Source organism: Coregonus lavaretus, assembly GCF_964263955.1.
Source record: "Coregonus lavaretus genome assembly, chromosome: 14".
Classification (NCBI taxonomy): Eukaryota; Metazoa; Chordata; class Actinopteri; order Salmoniformes; family Salmonidae; genus Coregonus; species Coregonus lavaretus.
This window is the reverse complement of record NC_140001.1, coordinates 19,775,665-19,800,655: the sequence shown is the minus strand read 5'-3', so window position 1 is coordinate 19,800,655 and position 24,991 is coordinate 19,775,665. Positions and strand designations below refer to the sequence as shown.

Sequence of the window (24,991 nt, the reverse complement as noted above, 5' to 3'; positions counted from 1 at the left end):
AGAATAGAGTCGGCCCAAGAATTGAACCCTGTGGCACCCCCATAGAGACTGCCAGAGGTCCAGACAACAAGCCCTCCGATTTGACACATTGAACTCTATCTGAGAAGTAGTTGGTGAACCAGGCGTTACCAGGCGAGGCAGTCATTTGAGAAACCAAGGCTATTCAGTCTGCCAATAAGAATGTGGTGGTGACAGAGTCGAAAGCCTTGGCCAGGTCGATGAAGACGGCTGCACACTACTGTCTTATCGATCGCGGTTATAATATCGTTTAGGACCTTGAGCGTGGCTGAGGTGCACCCATGACCAGCTCGGAAACCGGATTGCATAGCGGAGAAGGTACGGTGGGATTCGAAATGGTCGGTGATCTGTTTGTTAACTTGGCTTTCAAATACTTTCGAAAGGCAGGGCAGGATGGATATAGGTCTGTAACAGTTTGGATCTAGAGTGTCACCCCCTTTGAAGAGGGGGATGACCGCGGCAGCTTTCCAATCTCTGGGGATCTCAGAGGATACGAAAGAGAGGTTGAACAGGCTAGTAATAGGGGTTGCAACAATTCCAGCGGCTAATTTTAGATAGAAAGGGTCCAGATTGTCTAGCCCAGCTGATTTGTAGGGGTCCAGATTTTTCAGCTCTTTCATAACATCAGCTGTCTGAATTTGTGTGAATTGTGTGAATTGGACCATTTTCCTGTCCTGCTAAGCATTCAAAATGTAAAGAGTACTTTTGGGTGTCAGGGATATGTATGGAGTAAAAAGTACATGATTTTCTTAAGGAATGTAGTGAAGTAAAAGTAAAAGTAGTAAAAAATATAAATAGCAAAGTAAAGTATAGATACCCAAAAAAACGACTTAGGTAGTACTTTAAAGTATGTTTTACTTAAGTACTTTACACCACTGATTAGACAGCCATAGGATATTGAGCGGATGGTTACAATTATCGTCCTGAGACGTACCTCTCCACCTCTTATGCATAGCCACAAGGGGTCGTATTCATATCGTTCGATGGGAGCACTAGTCTACACAATCAGTGACGCGTAAGCATCCAGGGGCGGAGCTAATTGAGCAACTTTGGTATGCGTATTATACTAGAACCATACATATTATACGGTGTGGGTCACCTGTGGGATGTCAATTGTCTTTTTTCCTAGCTTTAGCTAGCGATATGTGGAAAATAGATACATGTCATGATAAAAAAAAAAGAATTAGAGGCTGTTTTGAGCAGAAAAGTGCCTGACAAATGCATCGCATCAAGCACACAGAAGAAAACATTGTGAGGTGACTACAAACTGTGGGTCGGTTTCAAGGTATGTAACCAATGTTTTGTAATGATATGTCCTATCAGTTTGTTTCAATGTGTTATGTTCACATCGGTTTCGAATTTAATAGGCTGAATTAATATTTTATGTAGGCTGTTGAGTTTTAATATCTGAACGTTGTTATCATCATCATAATCGAAATCGTTTTTTGTTGTCATTGTTTACAGGTCCTTTACTATATCATTCATCAATGGCTTTTTTTGCAAAAAAGAAGATATTCAAGTTTCAGACACATTTGACATTGGAGGAGCTGACTGCTGTGCCTTTTGTGAACGGGGTATTGTTCTGCAAGCTGAGATTGTTGGACGGTGGAGACTTTGTTGCAACTTCATCAAGGTAGAATGTGCGCATGCCGCATGGGCAATATAGTACACTATAACCAAACTGCTGTCATAATGGTATAACTTTAAATGCCTCATACCACTCTTACCCCAGCATAACCCAAAATATAAAGTTGTTTTACTGCATTGTTAGTAAACAATGTCTTTGTGTACAAATAATAATATAAAAGTACAGTACCAGTCAAAAGTTTGGACACACCTACTCATTCCAGGGTTTTTCTTTATTTTTACCATTTTCTACATTGTAGAATAATAGTGAAGACATCAAAACTATGAAATAACACATGGAATCATGTAGTAACCAAAAAAGTGTTAAACAAATCAAAATATATTTTATAGTTGAGATTCTTCAAGGTAGCCACCATTTGCCTTGATGACAGCTTTGCACACGCTTGGCATTCTTTCAACCAGCTTAATGAGGTACTCACCTGGAATGCATTTCAATTAACTGGTGTGCCTTGTTAATTTGTGGAATTTCTTTCCTTCTTAATGCGTTTGAGCCAATCAGTTGTGTTGTGACAAGGTAGGGGTGGTATACAGAAGATACCCCTATTTGTTAAAAGACCAAGTCCATATTATGGCAAGAACAGCTCAAATAAGCAGAGAGAAACGACAGTCCATCATTACTTTAAGGAATGAAGGTCAGTCAATCCAGAACATTTCAAGAACTTTGAAAGTTTCTTCAAGTGCAGTCGCAAAAACCATCAAGCGCTATGATGAAACTGGCTCTCATGAGGACCGCCACAGGAACGGAACACCCAGTGTTACCTCTGCTGCAGAGGATAAGTTCATTAGTTACCAGCCTCAGATTGCAGCCCAAATAAATGCTTCACAGAGTTCAAGCAACAGACACATCTCAACATCAACTGTTCAGAGGAGAATGCATGAATCAGGCCTTTATGGTCGAATTGCTGCAAAGAAACCACTACTAAAGGACACCAATAAGAAGAAGACTTGCTTGGGCCAAGAAACACGAGCAATGGACATTAGACTGGTGGAAATCTGTCCTTTTGTCTGATGAGTCCACATTTTTGGTTCCAACCGGCGTGTCTTTGTGAGAAGCAGAGTAGGTGAACGGATGATCTTCACATGTGTGGTTCCCACCGTGAAGCATGGAGGTGTGATGGTGTGCGGGTGCTTTGCTGGTGACACTGTCTGTGATTTATTTAGAATTCAAGGCACACTTAACCAGCATGGCTACCACAACATTCTGCAGCGATACACCATCACATCTGGTTTGGGCTTAGTCCCACTATCATTTGTTTTTCAACAGGACAATGACCCAAAACACACCTCCAGGCTGTGTAAGGGCTATTTGACAAAGGAGAGTGATGGAGTGCTGCATCAGATGACCTGGCCTCCACAATCACCTGACCTCAACCTAATTGAGATGGTTTGGGATGAGTTGGACGGCAGAGTGAAGCAAAAGCAGCCAACAAGTGCTCAGCATATGTGGGCACTCCTTCAAGACTGTTGGAAAAGCTTTCCTCATGAAGCTGGTTGAGAGAATGCCAAGAGTGTGCAAAGCTGTCAAGGCAAAGGGTGGCTACTTTGAAGAATCTCAAATATAACATATTTTGATTTGTTTAACACTTTTTTTGGTTACTACATGATTCCATATGTGTTATTTCATAGTTTTGATGTCTTCACTATTATTCTAATAAAGAAAAACCCTGGAATTAGTAGGTGTGTCAACTTTTGACTGGTACTGTATGTCTAACATTATCATGTTGTACTTATGTCAGTCATTGCTAGGGTTGCAACATTCCAGGAACTTTCAATAAATTCCCTGGTTTTCCTGAAATCCTGGTTGGAGGATAAGCAGGAAATCCAGAAACCTCCAGCCAGGATTCCTGGAAAACCAGGACATTTATTGAAGGTTCCTGGAATTGTGCAACCCTAGCATTGCATCCATAGCTCCATCCTATGATCTTGAGATTGGTTAGCCAACCATCCTTCAGCTTTTATAGCAAACCTAGCTATACATTAAAATGGTGGTATGTGAATTCTTCCACAGATCGCACCGCAGCCTAGTGCGGCATCCCCAACGTAGCGTTGTGGACTGCTGCATTGACAATTAATGACTTCCGTTGGAACGCAGAGTTTGATGCATCTGGTATAAAGCCTCATGTCCACCAGATGCATCAAACTGCGTTCCAGTGGAAGTCATTAATTGTCAATGCAGCAGTCTGCAACGCTACGTTGGGGATGCCGCACTAGGCTGCAGTGCGTTCTGTGTACCGCACGCGTTCAATGTTTTCAACTTGTGTGTTGCTTTACCCTGCGGTGGTACAAACTGAAGTACACACACAGACTCCAACTAGCTAGCTTTTAGGTATTTGAAAAGCACGTGCGTCAAGTACAAAAAATGCGGCCTAGACATCTGGCAAAACGAAACGTATATGCATCTGGTGGACATCTGGCATAAAGCCGGTTCTTACGCGACACAGCCGCGGCCACGTATAGAAGTAGATGACAGCGCATCACACAGTGCAATCTAAAAGATGGCTACTATGGAAGAATTCACATATTGCTGTTTTTAATGTATAGCTATAGCAAACCAAATGGCAGGGCTGCCATATAGCTGAAAAACAATCAAGGGCTTTAATATGCCAAGCTATTGATACAGCCTTAACCCTTTAACGCCCGATGTTACAAACACATAAAAGGAGACGCCTTCGTCAGATGACTTGTGTGGGACTGAGAGTCATGATCAATGGCTAACAATTTTATGACTCTTTATATATAATTACGTTGTTTGTATATCACGTCAAATAATGACACACTGAAGATAAACAACTTGTGCAATATATATGATACTGCTTTTATAACTTGGGTTTCAGAAATAATGAGTTTTATTTTGATGAATGTTTACATTTTAGTGCAAGCAGTTCACAATGCAGAAATAGATATTGTTGAAACTGTGTGGTTTGCACCCCTTTCTACCCAATGTTACATATATGAAACATTGCATAACTATTGCTAGGAGTGTTGATTTATTGTATTTTCCTCCAGAAATGTTATTTGGGGTCTCCTTGGGCAGTCCTAATCACTGCTTAATTTTCATGCAAGGAAAATTGGGTCCGGGTTTCTAAGGGATAAACCTCCAAACTCTGGTTTAGAACCTAGGTCATTGTTTACTTTAGTAATTTAAATGAGAACACAAAAGGAATCTGTTTTTTGATCTGGGAGTGTTTGTTGAAGAGTAGGCTGGGGAGGAAAGGGATGCTCCTCTGGGGCTTTCAGTGTTTGGTAGAGGGGTGTGTGACTTCACACACTGACCTAAAGATGAAAGGTAGCCGCACAAAAACAAGACTATTAGGGGGACCTGTTTTGTCTCTTGGATCTGAGGTCATCAGCATTTGTCATGCCACATTTGTCCTAGATGTCCAGAGAACCCCCCCCTTATTTTAATTTATAGGATTCATATTTACATTTATTCAATAAATATAGTACCTAACATTTGATTTGGACCAAACTTCTAACAATGAGTAAGACAAACCCAACGAGTATACAGTATCAGTTCTCTGTCTGACAAGTAGTATGGAGCTGCAGCTCGGAGTATTGTTTCTTCATCCTATGGAATGTATTCTCAGTGAATTGTATTTATTTTTTTATGTTAAGAGAAATTAGTCATTGAAGTTGTTAGGTTTATGGCCCTTCGTACATCCTGATATTACTAGGTTCTGACCACTAGATGGTGCTGTTCCTGCTATTCATTTTAATTTAAATGTATTTTTTAAGATTCCCCCCACCATTCCTCTGGGCTTTCAGATAGAAGCTAAACTTTCTCCCCACTGTAGAGAACCTCATGACACAGTAAGCCCTAACTGAACTTCTGAACTGTGTATGGCCTTTGAAAGAGCACAAAAACAAACTAAATCATCATGATAACCCTTACTATGATAACTGGTCAGCGGATGTTTCTCTCCTATGCCTGTCATCATTGATAAACACATGGAGTTAAAAAGAATGTTGCCCTCCACTCCCCTTCCCCTGCAATGATACAAGACCCGGGTGTGCTGTGCGCCCATTAAGTCTATTTTTTTGGATTATATAACAAGTTGTCTCCATCCAATCTATCTGCCTGAGTTATCTGGCAACTCTGTCTGTGGTTTATCTCAGTAACCCGAGTGCAGGAAACAAGGTCTTCTCAGAAACACAGAGACTGATTTGGTGGTCCCACTGTCTCTGATAGAGATTGTGTTATATCATAGGGCCTGGGGAGTACAGAAGTCCCTTTGTTCAGTTGTTGCCTGAAATATACTGAACAAAAATATAAACGCAACAATTTCATAGATTTTACTGACTTACAATTCGAATAAGGAAATCAGTGAATTTAAATAAATAAATTAGGCCCTAATCTATGGATTTCACATGACTGGGCAGGGGTGCAGCCATGGGTGGGCCTGGGAGGGCATAGGCACACCCACTTGGCAGCCAGGCCCACCCACTGGGGAGACAGGCCCAGCCAATCAGAGTTTTTCCCCACAAAAGGGTTTTATTAAATACAGAAATACTTCCCAGCTTATGGAAGAGAGAACTACACACAATACCCCATAATGACAAAGAGAAAACAGATTTTTAGACATTTTTGCAAATTTATAAAAAACGTACATAAGTATTTAGACCCTTTGCTATGAGACTTGAAATTGAGCTCCGCTGCATCCTGTTTCCATTGATCATCCTTGAGATGTTTCTACAACTTGATTGGAGTCCACCTGTGTGTTCAATTGATTGGACATTACATTTACATTTTACATTTTAGTCATTTAGCAGACGCTCTTATCCAGAGCGACTTACAGGAGCAATTAGGGTTAAGTGCCTTGCTCAAGGGCACATTAACGTTATTTAGCAGACGCTCTTAGCCAGAGCGACTCACAAATTGGTGCGTTCACCCTATAGCCAGTGGGATAACCACTTTACAATTGGGGGGGGGTAGAAGGATTCCTTTATCCTATCCCAGGTATTCCTTAAAGAGGTGGGGTTTCAAATGTCTCCGGAAGGTGGTGAGTGACTCCGCTGTCCTGGCGTCGTGAGGGAGCTTGTTCCACCATTGGGGTGCCAGAGCAGCGAACAGTTTTGACTGGGCTGAGCGGGAACTATGCTTCCGCAGAGGAAGGGGAGCCAGCAGGCCAGAGTTGGATGAGCGCAATGCCCTCGTTTGGGTGTAGGGACTGATCAGAGCCTGAAGGTACAGAGGTGCCGTTCCCCTCACTGCTCCATAGGCAAGCACCATGGTCTTGTAGCGGATGCGAGCTTCAACTGGAAGCCAGTGGAGTGTGCGGAGGAGGGGGGTGACGTGAGAGAACTTGGGAAGGTTGAACACCAGACGGGCTGCGGCATTCTGGATGAGTTGTAGGGGTTTAATGGCACAGGCAGGGAGGCCAGCCAACAGCGAGTTGCAGTAGTCCAGACGGGAGATGACAAGTGCCTGGATTAGGACCTGTGCCGCTTCCTGTGTAAGGCAGGGTCGTACTCTCCGAATGTTGTAGAGCATGAACCTGCAGGAGCGGGTCACCGCCTTGATGTTGGCGGAGAACGACAGGGTGTTGTCCAGGGTCACGCCTAGGCTCTTCGCACTCTGGGAGGAGGACACAGCGGAGTTGTCAACCGTGATGGCGAGATCATGGAACGGGCAGTCCTTCCCCGGGAGGAAGAGCAGCTCCGTCTTGCCAGGGTTCAGCTTGAGGTGGTGATCCGTCATCCATACTGATATGTCTGCCAGACATGCAGAGATGCGATTCGCCACCTGGTTATCAGAAGGGGGAAAGGAGAAGATTAGTTGTGTATCGTCAGCGTAGCAATGATAGGAGAGACCATGTGAGGATATGACAGAGCCAAGTGACTTGGTGTATAGGGAGAAAAGGAGAGGGCCTAGAACTGAGCCTTGGGGGACACCAGTGGTGAGAGCACGTGGTGCGGAGACAGCTTCTCGCCACGCCACTTGGTAGGAGCGACCGGTCAGGTAGGACGCAATCCAGGAGTGAGCCGCGCCGGAGATGCCCAGCTCGGAGAGGGTGGAGAGGAGGATCTGATGGTTCACAGTATCAAAGGCAGCAGACAGGTCTAGAAGGACAAGAGCAGAGGAGAGAGAGAGTTAGCTTTAGCAGTGCGGAGAGTCTCCGTGACACAGAGAAGAGCAGTCTCAGTTGAATGACCAGTCCTGAAACCTGATTGGTTTGGATCAAGAAGGTCATTCTGAGAGAGATAGCAAGAGAGTTGGCTAAAGACGGCACGCTCAATAGTTTTGGAAAGAAAAGAAAGAAGGGATACTGGTCTGTAGTTGTTGACATCAGTGGGGTCGAGTGTTGGTTTTTTGAGAAGGGGAGCAACTCTCGCTCTCTTGAAGACGGAAGGGACATGGCCAGCGGTCAAGGATGAGTTGATCAGCGAGGTGAGGTAGGGGAGAAGGTCACCGGAGATGGTCTGGAGAAGGGAGGAGGGGATGGGGTCAAGCGGGCAGGTTGTTGGGCGGCCTGCAGTCACAAGTCGCAGGATTTTATCTGGAGAGAGAGGGGAGAAAGAAGTCAAAGCATAGGGTAGGGCAGTGTGAGCAGGACCAGCAGTGTCATTAGACTTAACAAACGAGGATCGGATGTCGTCAACCTTCTTTTCAAAGTGGTTGACGAAGTCATCCACAGAGAGAGAGGAGGGGAGGGGGGGGGGGGGGGGGGAGGATTCAGGAGGGAGGAAAATGTGGCAAAGAGCTTCCTAGGGTTAGAGGCAGATGCTTGGAATTTAGAGTGGTAGAAGGTGGCCTTAGCAGCAGAAACAGATGAAGAAAATGTAGAGAGGAGGGAGTGAAAAGATGCCAGGTCGGCAGGGAGTTTAGTTTTCTTCCATTTCCGCTCCGCTGCCCGGAGCTCTGTTCTGTGAGCTCGCAGTGAGTCATCAAGCCACGGAGCTGGAGGGGAGGACCGAGCCGGCCGGGAGGATAGGGGACACAGAGAGTCAAAGGATGCAGAAAGGGAGGAGAGGAGGGTTGAGGAGGCAGAATCAGGAGATTGGAGGGAGAAGGATTGAGCAGAGGGAAGAGATGATAGGATGGAAGAGGAGAGAGTAGTGGGAGAGAGAGAGCGAAGGTTGCGGCGGCGCATTACCATCTGTGTAGGGGCAGAGTGAGTAGTGTGGGAGGAGAGCGAGAGAGAAAAGGAAACAAAGTAGTGGTCGGAGACATGGAGGGGAGTTGCAGTGAGATTAGTAGAGGAGCAGCATCTAGTGAAGATGAGGTCAAGCGTATTGCCTGCCTTGTGAGTAGGGGGGGACGGTGAGAGGGTGAGGTCAAAAGAGGAGAGGAGTGGAAAGAAGGAGGCAGAGAGAAATGAGTCAAATGTGGACATAGGGAGGTTGAAATCCCCCAAAACTGTGAGGGGTGAGCCATCCTCAGGAAAGGAACTTATCAAGGCGTCAAGCTCATTGATGAACTCTCCAAGGGAACCTGGAGGGCGATAGATGACAAGGATATTAAGCTTAAATGGGCTAGTGACTGTGACAGCATGGAATTCAAATGAGGAGATAGACAGATGGGTTAGGGGAAAAATTGAGAATGTCCACTTGGGAGAGATGAGGATTCCTGTACCACCACCCCTCTGACCAGATGCTCTCGGGGTATGCGAGAACACATGGTCAGACGAGGAGAGAGCAGTAGGAGTAGCAGTGTTTTCAGTGGTGATCCATGTTTCCGTCAGCGCCAGGAAGTCGAGGGACTGGAGGTTGGCATAGGCTGGGATGAAGTCAGCTTTGTTGGCAGCAGAACGGCAGTTCCAGAGGCTGCCTGCGACCTGGAACTCCAGGTGAGGGGTGCGTGCAGGGACCACCAGGTTAGAGAGGCAGCAGCCGCGCGGTGTGGTGCGTTTGTGTAGCCTGTGCAGAGAGGAGAGAACAGGGATAGGCAGAGGCATAGTTGACAGGCTGTAGCAAATGGCTACAAAAATGCAGAGGAGATCGGAATGAAATGAGCTAAGCATCTGGGAGAGGAGAGAGCAGGGCCTCCCTCACCAAAAACTTCTACCTCAGAAACTAAAATTGTTTCACTGAACCACCCGAACAAAAACTCTCCCAACTTCCACCTTTAGAAATCAGAATTGTTGTGAACCACAGCGGTTCAATGTTTAAAGGAATAGACTCAACCCACTTTATTCAGCTAGCTAACTATGACACCATAGCTAACTAGCATGCTAGCATCCAATAACACACAGTTTAACACACAGTTTAGCACCAACACTTGGTCACAACAAACCACCAATAGTGTGTTAACTAGCTAACTAGCATGCTAGCATCCAGTAACACACAGTTTAGCACAAACACTTGGTCACAACAAACCACCAATAGTGTGATAACACACTAAACAGATCATTCGTGTCTGTGTCAAGTTCCTTTCATGACGCAGCAATGATTAAACGTTGGCTAGCTAGGACAAGTATATTGTATTTAGCTACTACAGTACAGTTAGCTGGACGTGTTGGGTAGCTAGCAATGGCCACTGTGTTGACTTTGTTTGAAGAACGGCTAGCTAGCTAGCTTCGTGCTACACCCGGCACACAATGGCTACTGTGTTGACTCTGACTGTTCGAAAAAACGGCTAGTTAGCTCGCTTCGTGCTACAGCCGGCACGGCCGAAGACACTGCCAAGACACACCAATAGTATGATAACACACTAAACAGATCATTCGTGTCTGTGTCAAGTTCCTTTCATGACGCAGCAATGATTCAACGTTGGCTAGCTAGGACAAGTATATTGTATTTAGCTACTACAGTACAGTTAGCTGGTCGTGTTGGGTAGCTAGCAATGGCCACAGTGTTGACTTTGTTTGAAGAACGGCTAGCTAGCTAGCTTCGTGCTACACCCGGCACACAATGGCTACTGTGTTGACTCTGACTCTGTTCGAAAAACGGCTAGTTAGCTCGCTTCGTGCTACAGCCGGCACGGCCGAAGACACTGCCAACCTGCAGTAACTACCCACAACAACCCACGATACCTAGCTATGACGCCGTAGCTAACTAGCAAGCTAGCATCCATTAACACACAATTTAGCACCAATACTTGGTTACAACAAACTGCCAAGAGTGTGTTAGCACACTAAACAGATAATTCATGTCCGTGTCTAGTTCCTTTCATAACGCATAACGCAGCAAAAATTAAACGTTGGGTAGCAGCACATTAACATTGGAAACAGCTCTCGACCGTTGCTAATCGTTACCAGTAGCTACCCGCTAGCTAGCTAGCCTCGTGCTTCGATACTAACCTACAATTACCTACGGAAACCTACAATAACAACAATACTAACCTATAATAAATACAATACCTAACTACAACTAACTACCTACCTACGATCTAATACATGGTTAAGCTTTACTCAACACCATATGAGAAGCTTACCTCCTGCTTACCTCCAGCTAGAGAAAAACACAACAATTACCTACGGAAACCTACAATAACAACAATACTAACCTATAATAAATACAATACCTAACTATAACTAGCTACCTACCTACGATCTAATACATCGTCTATATACAGTGGGGGAAAAAAGTATTTAGTCAGCCACCAATTGTGCAAGTTCTCCCACTTAAAAAGATGAGAGAGGCCTGTAATTTTCATCATAGGTACACGTCAACTATGACAGACAAATTGAGAAAAAGAAATCCAGAAAATCACATTGTAGGATTTTTTATGAATTTATTTGCAAATTATGGTGGAAAATAAGTATTTGGTCACCTACAAACAAGCAAGATTTCTGGCTCTCACAGACCTGTAACTTCTTCTTTAAGAGGCTCCTCTGTCCTCCACTCGTTACCTGTATTAATGGCACCTGTTTGAATTTGTTATCAGTATAAAAGACACCTGTCCACAACCTCAAACAGTCACACTCCAAACTCCACTATGGCCAAGACCAAAGAGCTGTCAAAGGACACCAGAAACAAAATTGTAGACCTGCACCAGGCTGGGAAGACTGAATCTGCAATAGGTAAGCAGCTTGGTTTGAAGAAATCAACTGTGGGAGCAATTATTAGGAAATGGAAGACATACAAGACCACTGATAATCTCCCTCAATCTGGGGCTCCACGCAAGATCTCATCCCGTGGGGTCAAAATGATCACAAGAACGGTGAGCAAAAATCCCAGAACCACACGGGGGGACCTAGTGAATGACCTGCAGAGAGCTGGGACCAAAGTAACAAAGCCTACCATCAGTAACACACTACGCCAAACCATGAGGTCGAAGGAATTGTCTGTAGAGTGCCGAGACGACAGGATTGTGTCGAGGCACAGATCTGGGGAAGGGTACCAAACAATTTCTGCAGCATTGAAGGTACACAAGAACACAGTGTCCTCCATCATTCTTAAATGGAAGGAGTTTAGAACCACCAAGACTCTTCCTAGAGCTGGCTGCCCGGCCAAACTGAGCAATCAGGGGAGAAGGGCCTTGGTCAGGGAGGTGACCAAGAACCCAATGGTCACTGACAGCTCTAGAGTTCCTCTGTGGCGATGGGAGAACCTTCCGGAAGGACAACCATCTCTGCAGGACTCCACCAATCAGCTCTTTATGGTAGAGTGGCCAGATGGAAGCCACTCCTTAGTAAAAGGCACATTATAGCCCGCTTGGATATTTATTTATTTATTATTATTTATTTTTTAGGGGGTAGATCAGCTTTAATATTGCAGATAGATTGTAACTTCCATCAATGTAATTGTCTGCATCACTTCCAATCCCCCATATGTTTTGTTATGTTATGTGTGTGTGTGTGTGTGTGTATGTGTGTGTGTGTATATATATATATCTCCTTTTTTAAAATTATATTTCCCTTCATTACTTTCCAACCCCACCACCCCTTCCCTAATTTGAGTAAACTAGTGAACAACAATGCTTAGGCCTCTACTTCCAGCTTATACATACTATATACATTTTATGGACACAGTCAAATTTTACAATAATTATATTTGGTTTGTTTTTACTCCTGAACTTCCTCCGATCATTTTCATGATGTCCATCTGGTTTGCTTCTATATGCCATATTTTTCTAACTGTGCTCTTTCACAAAAGCTCTCAACCTATAACATATAGTTATTATGGACACAGTATGCTTTACATTAGTTATCTTGTTGTTGTTTATTAGTCCCATCCTTCAGCTCCATTCAACACCTTCCATCTATCTCTTAACACCATCCATATTGGATTTCTATTTGCCATATATGTTTCACAAAAGTTCTGAACCCTTCTATTCTCATTGTTTCTACAGATTGTACTTTTAAAATAAACAGTTTTGCTAAAAGTATTATTATATTATTGATTATGACTTTTCAAATCACCCAGTAGTGCTATCTGCAGGGTTAGCTCCAGGTAAATATTGCAATCCTTTAGCCATTTCTGGACCTGTGTCCACCAATCACCCCTTTATGGTAGAGTGGCCAGATGGAAGCCACTCCTCAGTAAAAGGCACATGACAGCCCGCTTGGAGTTTGCCAAAAGGCACCTAAAGGACTCTCAGACCATGAGAAACAAGATTATCTGGTCTGATGAAACCAAGATTGAACTCTTTGGCCTGAATGCTAAGCGTCACGTCTGGAGGAAACCTGGCACCATCCCTACGGTAAAGCATGGTGGTGGCAGCATCATGCTGTGGGGATGCTTTTTGGCGGCAAGGACTGGGAGACTAATCAGGATAGAGGGAAAGGTGAACAAAGCAAAGTACAGAGAGATCCTTGATGAAAACCTGCTCCAGAGTGCTAAGCACACAGCCAAGACAACGCAGGAGTGGCTTCGGGACAAGTCTCAATGACATTTAGTGGCTCAGCCAGATCTTGGACTTGAATCCGATCTAACATCTCTGGAGAGACCTGAAAATAGCTGTGCAGCAACGCTCCCCATCCAACCTGACAGAGCTTGAGAGGATCTGCAGAGAAGAATGGGAGAAACTTCCCAAATACAGGTGTGCCAAGCTTGTAGCGTCATACCCAAGAAGACTCAAAGCTGTAATCGCTGCCAAAGGTGCTTCAACAAAGTACTGAGTAAAGGGTCTGAATACTTATGTAAATGTCATATTTCAGTGTTTTATTGTTTATAAATTGGCAACATTTCTAAACCTGTTTTTGCTTTGTCATTATGGGGTATTGTATGTAGATTGGGGGGGGGGAAACAATTTAGTCAATTGTAGAATAAGGCTGTAACGTAACAATGTAGAAAAAGTCAAGGGGTCTGTATACTTTCCGAATGCACTGTATGTATCACGGCCTGGCCTGAAGTCATCGTCCCCTGCTGAACACTGCAGCTTCCTCATCTTTCCACACTGCTCTCTCCCAGTACAACACACTGCTCTCTCCCAGCCAGGCTGTTTATTGATGTCCTGTCAGGGGCTGACACAGGCCTGCTGCTGTTTGTGTTGCTTCTGGAGAGGGCCGGAGGACAGCAGCCAGCAGTGAGGATTGTCTTTCAACATTGTTCAGAAACTGTATATCTCTTGGTTTCTCAGTGTTTTTGCCAGCATCAGCTTTGTGTTATGGTGAGGTTATTAGGTAGCAATTGTGTGTGTGGTTGTGTTCTTGGTGAGATCCCTGCTGCTTACTCCCTGTGACATTGTGTATCTGAGAACTGACTCAGAGATACAGTGCCTTGCAAAAGTATTCATCCCCCTTGGTGTTTTTTTTCTATTTTGTTGCATTACAACCTGTAATTTAAATTGATTTTATATTTGAATTTCATGTAATGGACATACACAAAATAGTCCAAATTGGTGAAGTGGAATCAAAAATAATTTGTTTCAAAAAAATAAATAACAGAAAAGTGGTGCGTGCATATGTATTCACCAACTTTGCTATGAAGCCCCTAAATAAGATCTGGTGCAACCAATTACCTCCAGAAGTCACATAATTAGTTAAATAAAGTCCACCTGTGATTAATCTAAGTGTCACATGATCTGTCACATGATCTCAGTATATATACACCTGTTCTGAAAGGCCCCAGAGTCTGCAACACCGCTAAGCAAGGGGCACCACCAAGCAAGTGGCACCATGAAGACCAAGGAGCTCTCCAAACAGATCAGGGACAAAGTTGTGGAGAAGTACAGATCAGGGTTGGGTTATAAAAAAACGTACGAAACTTTGAACATCCCACGGAGCACCATTAAATCCATTATTAAAAAATTGAAATAATATGGCACCACAACAAACCTGCCAAGAGAGGGCCGCTCACCAAAACTCACGGACCAGGGAAGGAGGGCATTAATCAGAGAGGCAACAAAGACACCAAAGGTAACCCTGAAGGAGCTGCAAAGCTCCACAGCGGAGATTGGAGTATCTGTCCATAGGACCACTTTAAGCAGTACACTCCACAGAGCTGGGCTTTACGGTAGTGGCCAAAAAAAAGCCTTTGCTTAAAGAAAAAAATAAGCAATCACGTTTGGTGTTCGCCAAAAAGCATGTGGGAGACTCCCCAAACATATGGAAGAAGGTACTCTGGTCAGATGAGACTAAAATAGAGCTTTTTGGCCATCAAGGAAAACGCTATGTCTGGCGCAAACCCAACACCTCTTATCACCCCGATAACACCATCCCCACAGTGAAGCATGGTGGTGGCAGCATCATGTTGTGGGGATGTTTTTCATCGGCAGGGACTGGGAAACTGGTCAGAATTGAAGGAATGATGGATGGCGCTAAATACAGGGAAATTCTTGAGGGAAACCTGTTTCTTAAAGATTGCTGTACACCAGCGGAACCCATCCAACTTGAAGGAGCTGGAGCAGTTTTGCCTTGAAGAATGGGCAAAAATCCCAGTCGTTAGATGTGCCAAGCTTATAGAGACATACCCCAAGAGACTTGCAGCTGTAATTGCTGCAAAAGGTAGCTCTACAAAGTATTGACTTTGGGGGGGTGAATAGTTATGCACGCTCAAGTTTTCTGTTTTTTTGTCTTATTTCTTGTTTGTTTCACAATAAAAATATTTTGCATCTTCAAAGTGGTAGGCATGTTGTGTAAATCAAATGATACAAACCCCCCCAAAATCTATTTTAATTCCAGGTTGTAAGGCAACAAAATAGGAAAAATGCCAAGGGGGGTGAATACTTTGGCAAGCCACTGTACCTCCTGATACAATGTGTTTGGCTGTTAAATGTTGTCTCAAGCCTCCCCCTGACCCCCCACTCTCTCCTCAGTGCTCTAACTCATTCACTCTTGTTTTGATTGAACTTTGTAGTTGGGGATTTGAGGCGCGTGGGTGCCATGGTGGTTTAATAAAGCCACCTGCTCTATGGAATGTGGCTGAGAACGTTTTCAGAGACTTATTGAATGGGGGGCAGTGATTAGTGTGGCGCTCTTGATAAGAACTGGATAAGTGTGTGTGTGTGTGTGTGTGGCAAAGAACCAAGGAATGCAAAACAAAGAAACCACTATATAAAGAACCTATGTGAGGAAAAAATCTAAAATGGCAGTGAACTAGAATACTTGAATAAAAAGTATGCATAAAATGTGTTTCATTGCAATTATAGACTGTACATGATTAATCATTGAGAGTGGAAATGGGGACCTCTTTAATGCATTTTAAACAACATTTAAGTATGACCAAAGGTTTGGAGCCAATCAAATTGTTGGAATCTGTTTTTGGAATACAAAGCAGCAGTATTGGATTGTCTCAACAGTTTCTCAAGTAAACAACAGGATTTTATTTGGCCAAATTGTCCTAACACACCATAGCTGGTTTTGGAACCGAAACCATACTTGAGAAGGGAAAAATGTTATCAACTTAAACAACTCTATATTCACTATGTGGAAGGTTGGTTCACATCTCTTGCATTTTAGCCACGCAGAGAGCTGCCCTATACTAGTCCAGCATTGTATAAAGTATCAGTCATGTGATTTCAGATAGTATGCCCAAAGATGGTGGATAACTGAAATGTCCAAAATGGTCACTTAAGGGGTGGTGCTCCCATAGGCACCAATGTGATAGCAGCTGGGTCTTCTTAGTTCAGTGACTGTATATGAACCAGAAAAAAGAGCGAGTAAGATGTCTCGCTTCCTCTTCCGTCTCTGGTATGCCTAAAGTGTGACGTTGATATTCAGCTATTCCAGTTCAAGAGGACATTATCTGATTTGTGGACCTCAAACCATCTTTATGGTACCTTTTTGAAAAAAAAATATCAGCCAAAACATGACACCCTGTATTCAAGAAACAATTTTTTTTCCAGAAATGATAATTGTTTGACAACCCTGTTTGTAAGGTTTTAAATTATATCAAACTCAACAGTTAATATTTTCCAGTGATGAAGACATGGATGTCTCATGGTATGGTGGAGTATGCCAAATGTTTAAACTTTGAGCACCTTATCTCCTGAATGTTTTGCAATTGGGTCCAGAAAGTATCTTTTTGAGCACTTATACGATGGGTAAATATTTAAGGAAGGTTTCGTTCAAATCAAAAGGGGTGCTGTCAAAAAGTGATTGAATTCAAATGGATTTATCCTTCTCACTTAAAGGGTGCTTTAGGTTTATCTGAAGGATGGTTGTTTCACTGTGTGTACTTTGTGGTGAGGTCAGCTGCAGTCTGGTAATACCTGATTGTTTGAGCACTCCCACAAGGCAATAGGTACACACTACAGTAAACGGGCTGATCTGTCCACCTCACTACTTTTCTGCTCTGTGAGCTGTTAGTTTTGGTGTATCCATGGCTGTTTGTTTACATTGGAGATGATGGGTCATGCATATCCAGCCCTGTACATTTACATTAGCTCCTCTTGCTCTGTAAGTTATTCATTATTTCCAGAGTCCACATTAAGCCCCGGATTCACTTGAGTTGCTTCTGTGCATTCTGAGTGGCTGGGTCCAGGCCCGGGGCATGACTGTAATACTGTCAATGGTTGCATTCAGTCTAGTTGGGAAGGGGAGGGTATAAAGTGAGTTAAAATGGGAAGTAGACAGATTATCACCAGGAATGTTTTTACATCAACCGTCCTTCTCTGTATACTCAGCCATTTCCCTGAATGTATGGACAGACAGTGTGACGTCATGCACTGGCCTATTTACAATGTGAACTCTGTTTTTACAGAAGCCCACAGGCTATTGTTTACCGTTTCCTCAACAACAAGTTTGCTTTCACTAAAACTGGAGCAAAATGTTGGAGAGCGAGGGCAAAAGCACAAGTGATGTCTTATGTGCTGTTGAATTAGTGACTTCTTCTTGTGACACCACTCAAACAGTAATGACTGTCAGTAACTCTTGACACTAATTACAGATGTGCTATAGCTAACCGATTCCCTTTTATTGAGGTTGATGTAGCTGCACTGTACTGCCAGGCCCTCTCTGATTCCTGTCCTCTTGTCCCATAGAGAGGAGGTTCAGGAGAACTGTGTTTACTGGAAGAAGAGGTTTACCTTTGTGTGTAAAATGAGCGCCAACCCCACGACTGGAGTGCTGGATCCCTACATCTGTCGGGTCTCTGTGCGGAAGGTCTGTCTATCTCTGTCTGTCTGTTGACTTTTGGGGGACCTCTCTTAGCAACACATAGCTCTTTGCTGTTATCTCTTTGTCTGTGAACATCAGGGACTACCGTGTCCTGCGTGTACCACTGGATTATTTATCTTTCCAGTCACTATTCACACCCCTGATAGTGTAAACTCTGTAGCCTCTGTAATCTGATGATAGATCAGTGTTAATCACACACACTCCACTGCGTGCAAGACTGTCAATGCTCAGTAGTTATCTCCCTTTTCCTGTTTTCACTACAGGAACTCAAAGGAGGAAGAACGTATTCAAAGGTAAGAGCCCACTCCTCCTGAGCACCCCACCATATAGCCATAAAAACATTACAATTTACTGTAGCCTGATGTCAACACACATCAACACTGCTGTTAAGACATTTAAACATTCACATTAGTCACCCCACTTCTACAAACACAAGCAACAACTTTGGCACTATGTATAAGCAGAATAAACTACACTGAACAAAAATATAAACGCAACATGCAACAATTTCAAAGATTTTACTGAGTTACAGTTCATATAAGGAAATAAGTCAATTTAAATCAATTCATTAGGTCCTAATCTATGGATTTCACATGACTGGGAATACAGATACTCTTTTTTTTAAGGTAGGGGTGTGGATCATAAACCCAGTCAGTATCTGGTGTGACCACCATTTGCCTCATGCAGCGTGACACATCTATTGATTGTGGCCTGTGGAATGTTGTCCCACTTCTCTTCAATGGCTGTGCGAAGTTGCTGGATATTGGCGGAAACTGGAACACACTGTCGTACAAGTTGATCTAGAGCATCCTAAAAGTGCTCAATGGGTGACATGTCTGGTGAGTATGCAGGCTATGGAAGAACTGGGACATTTTCAGCTTCCAGGAGTGGTGTACAGATCCTTGCGACACGGGCTGTGATGGCGGCGGATGAATGGCAAGACAATGGGCCTCAGGGTCTCGTCACGGTATCTCTGTGCATTCAAATTGCCATTGTGTTCGTTGTCTGTAGCTTATGCCTGCTCATACCATAACCCCACCGCCACCAAGGGGCACTCTGTTCACAACGTTGACATCAGCAAACTATTTGTATTTTATTTAATTTAACCTTTATTTAACTAAGTTAAGAACAAATTATTATTTACAATGACGGCCTACACCAGCCAAACCCGGACGACGCTGGTCCAATTGTGCGCTGCCCTATGGGACTCCCAATCACAGCTGGTTGTGATACAGCCTGGAATCGAACCGGGGGTCTGTAGTGACGCCTCAAGCACTGAGATGCAGTGCCTTAGACCGCTGTGCCACTCGGGAGCCCACACGACGCAGTACAGTTGAAACCAGGATTCATCCGTGAAGAGCGCACTTCTCCAGCGTGCCAGTGGCCATCGAATTGAGCAATTTCCCACTGAAGTTGGTTACGATGCCGAACTGCAGTCAGGTCAATACCCTGGTGAGGAGGACACAGTTTCTGATGGTTTGTGCAGAAATTATTTGGTTGTGCAAACCCACAGTTTCATCAGCTATCCAGGTGGCTGGTCTCAGATGATACCGCAGGTGAAGAAGCCGGATGTGGAGGTCCTGGGCTGGCGTGGTTACACATGTTCTGCGGTTGTGAAGCCGGTTGGACGTACTGCCAAATTCTCTAAAATGACGTTATGGTGGAGAAATGAACATTAAATTCTCTGGCAACAGCTCTGGTGGACATTCCTGCAGTCAGCATGCCAATTGCACGCTCCCTCAACTTGAGACATCTGTGGCGTTGTGTTATGTGACAAAACTGCACATTTTAGTGGCATTTTATTGTCCCCAGCACAAGGTGCACCTGTGTAATGATCATGCTACTTAATCAGCTTCTTGATATGCCACACCTGTCAGGTGGATGGGTTATCTTTGCAAAGGAGAAATGCTCACTAACAGGGATGTAAACAAATTTGTGCACTAAATTTGAGAGAAATACACTTTTTGTGCCTGTGGAAAATTACTGGTATCTTTTATTTCAGCTCATGAAACATGGGACCAACAGTTTACATTTATATTTTTGTTCAGTGTAAATGAACTTCAAATAAAGATGTGGAAAGTTTATAGATAATGCACTCTCAGGTTGCTAGGGACACTTCCTGTGTTTTCTCACACTATACTTCTGGATTTCCTTAAGCTAAATAAACTCCTTTCCCCCTTGGAAATGGGCTTCCTTAAATACACACATCTGTAAACAATAGCTTTGAGGAAATGCAACCTGGAGAAAGGGAAATTAGACTCATCTCCTCTTGGATAACCTTAGATTCAAACAAAAAAACAGGAGGACTAAGTATCTGTAGCAGTCTGTCTCTACATCCAGTCCCTTAGGGCTAGAAAGTCATGACATTTGACATTTTAGGTTATGTCACAGTATATGCAGGTTTAGAACTACTGTAGTGAATGCAACTGTTGCTCTTTCTCCCTCAGCTGGGTTTTACTGACCTCAACATGGCGGAGTTCGCTGGCTCGGGCTCTGCAGTCCGCTGTTGTCTGCTGGAGGGATACGACACCAAGAATACCAGACAGGACAACTCCATACTGAAGGTAAAGGGATTGTGCTGGGGTGGGCAGGAGTCAGGACTATTGACCTTGGGACTTTGTCAGGGTTGTGTTTTGTTTGGTTGAGCAGAACAACTTATATCGTTTATACTTAGTGACTTTGTATTGTGGTAAAGGACCTCCCCCCCCCGCCACACTACTGATCACCCAGAGCAGTTGATGCCCAGCACCTCAGCTGAACTTTGATATACTGTAGCTAGTGCAAACATGACTTGCTGTCTTACTTTTGATATGTTCTTCTTGTAATGAAAGTTGATTTTGTCTGGATCTTCTCTGAAGGTGACTATTGGGATGGCGCTCCTATCTGGAGATCCGTGCTTTAAAACGTGAGTGACCTGACATGTTCAAATCTCTGATCGTCATGCATTTAGAAAATGTGACTCTGGCGCCCCCCCAATGGTGAGTCAATTAGCCCCATCAAGCAACCCTAACATTGCACAGTATAATATGGCCTGACCAGTCATGTTTTTTTGCAGTGCCCCCAGCACAGCCAAGTCCATCTCCATCTCAGGCCAGGACCATGTCCTGCAGCTGGACTGTAAGGGGGAGGGCACTGGAACCCCTAACTGGCCCCCTTCTCTGGGCCGGTCCATGAAGCCCAGACCCTCTATCATTAGCTCAGGTATGACAGGGCACATGGATCTGCTCAAACCTGGTAACAGTGGGTGTTTTATGATAATCCATCAACACGAAACAGTTAATCTAGGTCTGGGACACATGGCGAGGGACTCTAACTAATTGAGATGTGGCTCTGGTTGGTGTCAGGTCTTCCAGAGGAGCCAAACCAGACCCAGGCAGCTAGCCCAGGAGAAGTATTCCAGTCGGGGCACTCTCGCAACTCCAGCTATGCCAGCCAGCTGAGCAGGATCTCAGGTGTGTGGGTTCCTGTTCCCCATCATCCCTCTCCAGAGTTGTTTTTTGGTATTTGCACCTAAGTCTGTAATGTAAACATATTGTCCCCTAGGCTACAGCACAGAGCACTCCTGCTCCTCCAGTCTGTCTGACCTCACACACAGGAGGAACACCTCCACAGGAAGCAGCGCATCTGGGAGCCTCAGTGTGACAGTAGACACCACCACAGAAGGGGAGAAGGACATCTGCCGGCCAGAGAGACCCCCTCGACCCCCACGGCCCATCCTGCCATCCAGCAGACCCCCTAGGCAAGACCTCCCACTCACCAGATGTATTTAGCCCAATGTGTCTGTTTTCACAATCTATGAAAAAAATGAAACACTCCAATCATCAGTGGAACACTACTGTTATTTGTATGACTGCTGTTTATCCACTTAATGTTGCCTGACTGGGCCTTTTCCCTCCACCCTGTGACAGGAGGAAGCAGGATTCCGTGGAGAGCCATCCCTCTTGGGTGAATGACACCCGCATCGATGCCGACCATATTGTTGAAAAGATCGTCCAGAGCCAGAACTTTGCTGACATAAGTAACACTGAAGGTATGAAGCCCCAACCTAACCCTGCCCTTTCACTTGTCCAGTACATTTTGTGGGGGGCTCTTTTTGTACATAACTTGTCTCTTTTCTACTGTTTCATTTGTCTCTTGGTGGGTTTGTTTCCTCCTCAGACAGTAACCTGCGACTGTTTGTCAGTAGAGACGGCACCACATCCCTGAATGGTCTACTGCTTGGAAACAGGTGAGAAAGCAGAAAGGGCACATATAATAGTAATACAAGCAAACGCACACACACAGGTCTTACTCTGCCATTTGTCATTCTTTCAGGGTGTCTGCCGGTGTCTATGAGCCAGTTGTGATAGAGAGCCATTAGGACTGGTGAAGAGGAGATTGAATTGAGGCCTCTGCAATGAAACGTGTGGACTAACTCTAAAAATATATTGCAGTCATCCTGGAGCACCGGCTGAGCTGGGTGCCATGAGGAGGACTGTACCATACAGTTTTCATGTTTAGTTGTGGGTCTGTTTACCTGATGGGCCTGATTTTGATTGTGAACTGTTCTGTTTTTGCCTGGTCAGTTTGCACTTTATTTCCAATTTGTTGTTTTGCCCCCAGAAGCTGTGGCTTAAGTCTGAACTCAGTTCAGCTGTATGTTGTTACAGGCACTTTGTTTCCATGGTAAATGTCATGTCCTGTTGATCAGGAAGTGACATCATGCTTTAGTTATGTATCTATCTATCCTCTCTATCCTTCCCACAAATATGAAGAAATAACTATCGGACAAATGTAATACTTTAAAGAAAATACCAATACACTTTTTATACGCTACTTTATAATGTATTTTTCCCATACATGACCCAAAGCACCAGATCCTCTCTGTGACGACCCTGCTAGTCTAGTCACTACTGGAGGAGAGCTGGTGATGGAGAAGAGAGAAAGTCCTCAGCGCTGTCTGACTGTGGTATTTGTCCCATTTAGACTGTAGTACTCTGGCGCCCCCGTGTGGAGAATTGGTCTACTGAGGGATCAGTCTGTTCTTCAACCATGGGAAGGACTCAATTGCATGCTCAGAGTCCTCTCCCCTAATCTCCTTCTCAAAACCCATTGGATGAGAAAGCCAGAGGTCCCGCCCCTCTCCTCCAATGGGTTTTGAGAAGGAAACGAGGAGTGAGGATTATGTCCCCAAAAAACGGACATCTCCTAGCCTGTCCATTTTTTGTGTTCACAGATCTCAAGGAACTGGATAGTTGTAGCAATATAGGGAAGTTTTAAATGCTGTAAGTTCTAAACCCATTTGATGGTTATTTGGTGCAAGCTAGGTGTTGTTCTCAGACTTGGACATACATATTTAGCAGACTTTTACACTGGTAGATGTCTCCAAACATTATCTTATGAAGGATAATTTGTTTGTGATTTTCCAACCAGCTGGCTGGTTTGTTGTATTTAAAAAAAAAAAAGGATTTTAACACTACAAAGATGGTTGAAAGGTTCACTGTTGTATTATATATTTGATATTTTTAATAAAGGGAACACTTAAACAACACATCCTAGATCTGAATGAATGAAATAATCTTATTAAATACTTTTTTCTTTACATAGTTGAATGTGCTGACAACAAAAACACACAAAATGTATCAATGGAAATCAAATGTATCAACCCATGGAGGTCTGGATTTGGAGTCACCCTCAAAATTAAAGTGGAAAACCACACTACAGGCTGATCCAACTTTGATGTAATGTCCTTAAAACAAGTCAAAATGAGGCTCAGTAGTGTGTGTGGCCTCCACGTGCCTGTATGACCTCCCTACAACGCCTGGGCATGCTCCTGATGAGGTGGCGGATGGTCTCCTGAGGGATTTCCTCCCAGACCTGGACTTAAGCATCCGCCAACTCCTGGACAGTCTGTGGTGCAACGTGGCGTTGGTGGATGGAGCGAGACATGATGTCCCAGATGTGCTCAATTGGATTCAGGTCTGGGGAACGGGCGGGCCAGTCCATAGCATCAATGCCTTCCTCTTGCAGGAACTGCTGACACACTCCAGCCACATGAGGTCTAGCATTGTCTTGCATTAGGAGGAACCCAGGGCCAACCGCACCAGCATATGGTCTCACAAGGGGTCTGAGGATCTCATCTCGGTACCTAATGGCAGTCAGGCTACCTCTGGCGAGCACATGGAGGGCTGTGCGGCCCCCCAAAGAAATGCCACCCCACACCATGACTGACCCACCGCCAAACCGGTCATGCTGGAGAATGTTGCAGGCAGCAGAACGTTCTCCACGGCGTCTCCAGACTCTGTCACGTCTGTCACGTGCTCAGTGTGAACCTGCTTTCATCTGTGAAGAGCACAGGGCGCCATTGGCGAATTTGCCAATCTTGGTGTTCTCTGGCAAATGCCAAACGTCCTGCACGGTGTTGGGCTGTAAGCACAACCCCCACCTGTGGACGTCGGGCCCTCATACCACCCTCATGGAGTCTGTTTCTGACCGTTTGAGCAGACACATGGACATTTGTGGCCTGCTGGAGGTCATTTTGCAGGGCTCTGGCAGTGCTCCTCCTGCTCCTCTTTGCACAAAGGCGGAGGTAGCGGTCCTGCTGCTGGGTTGTTGCCCTCCTACGGCCTCCTCCACGTCTCCTGATGTACTGGCCTGTCTCCTGGTAGCGCCTCCATGCTCTGGACACTACGCTGACAGACACAGCAAACCTTCTTGCCAGCTCGCATTGATGTGCCATCCTGGATGAGCTGCACTACCTGAGCCACTTGTGTGGGTTGTAGACTCCGTCTCATGCTACCACTAGAGTGAAAGCACCGCCAGCATTCAAAAGTGACCAAAACATCAGCCAGGAAGCATAGGAACTGAGAAGTGGTCTGTGGTCACCACCTGCAGAACCACTTCTT

General features: G+C 44.5%; 1 protein-coding gene across 1 annotated transcript; it reads left to right on the top strand.

The window, feature by feature from the left end:
• The first annotated feature begins 1,091 nt into the window (after nucleotides 1–1,091).
• Nucleotides 1,092–23,709, top strand: LOC311141062 (early estrogen-induced gene 1 protein-like). The gene is made up of 12 exons (XM_084176340.1): nucleotides 1,092–1,303; nucleotides 1,483–1,651; nucleotides 17,972–18,092; nucleotides 18,371–18,400; nucleotides 20,555–20,671; nucleotides 20,966–21,012; nucleotides 21,163–21,308; nucleotides 21,452–21,559; nucleotides 21,651–21,846; nucleotides 22,016–22,137; nucleotides 22,266–22,335; nucleotides 22,422–23,709. Exons 2-12 carry the CDS (start codon nucleotides 1,506–1,508, stop codon nucleotides 22,465–22,467), a joined length of 1,149 nt encoding a protein of 382 aa, XP_084032466.1. The 5' UTR covers nucleotides 1,092–1,303; nucleotides 1,483–1,505; the 3' UTR covers nucleotides 22,468–23,709.
• Nucleotides 23,710–24,991: the final 1,282 nt, after the last annotated feature.

Coding starts and splice junctions, on each gene's coding strand:
- LOC311141062 (XM_084176340.1), top strand. CDS start 1,506: ATGGCTTTTTTTGCAAAAAAGAAGATATTCAAGTTTCAGACACATTTG. Junction 18,401..20,554: donor GAGGAAGAACGTATTCAAAG/GTAAGAGCCCAC, acceptor TTTCTCCCTCAG/CTGGGTTTTACTGACCTCAA. Junction 22,138..22,265: donor TGACATAAGTAACACTGAAG/GTATGAAGCCCC, acceptor TTTCCTCCTCAG/ACAGTAACCTGCGACTGTTT.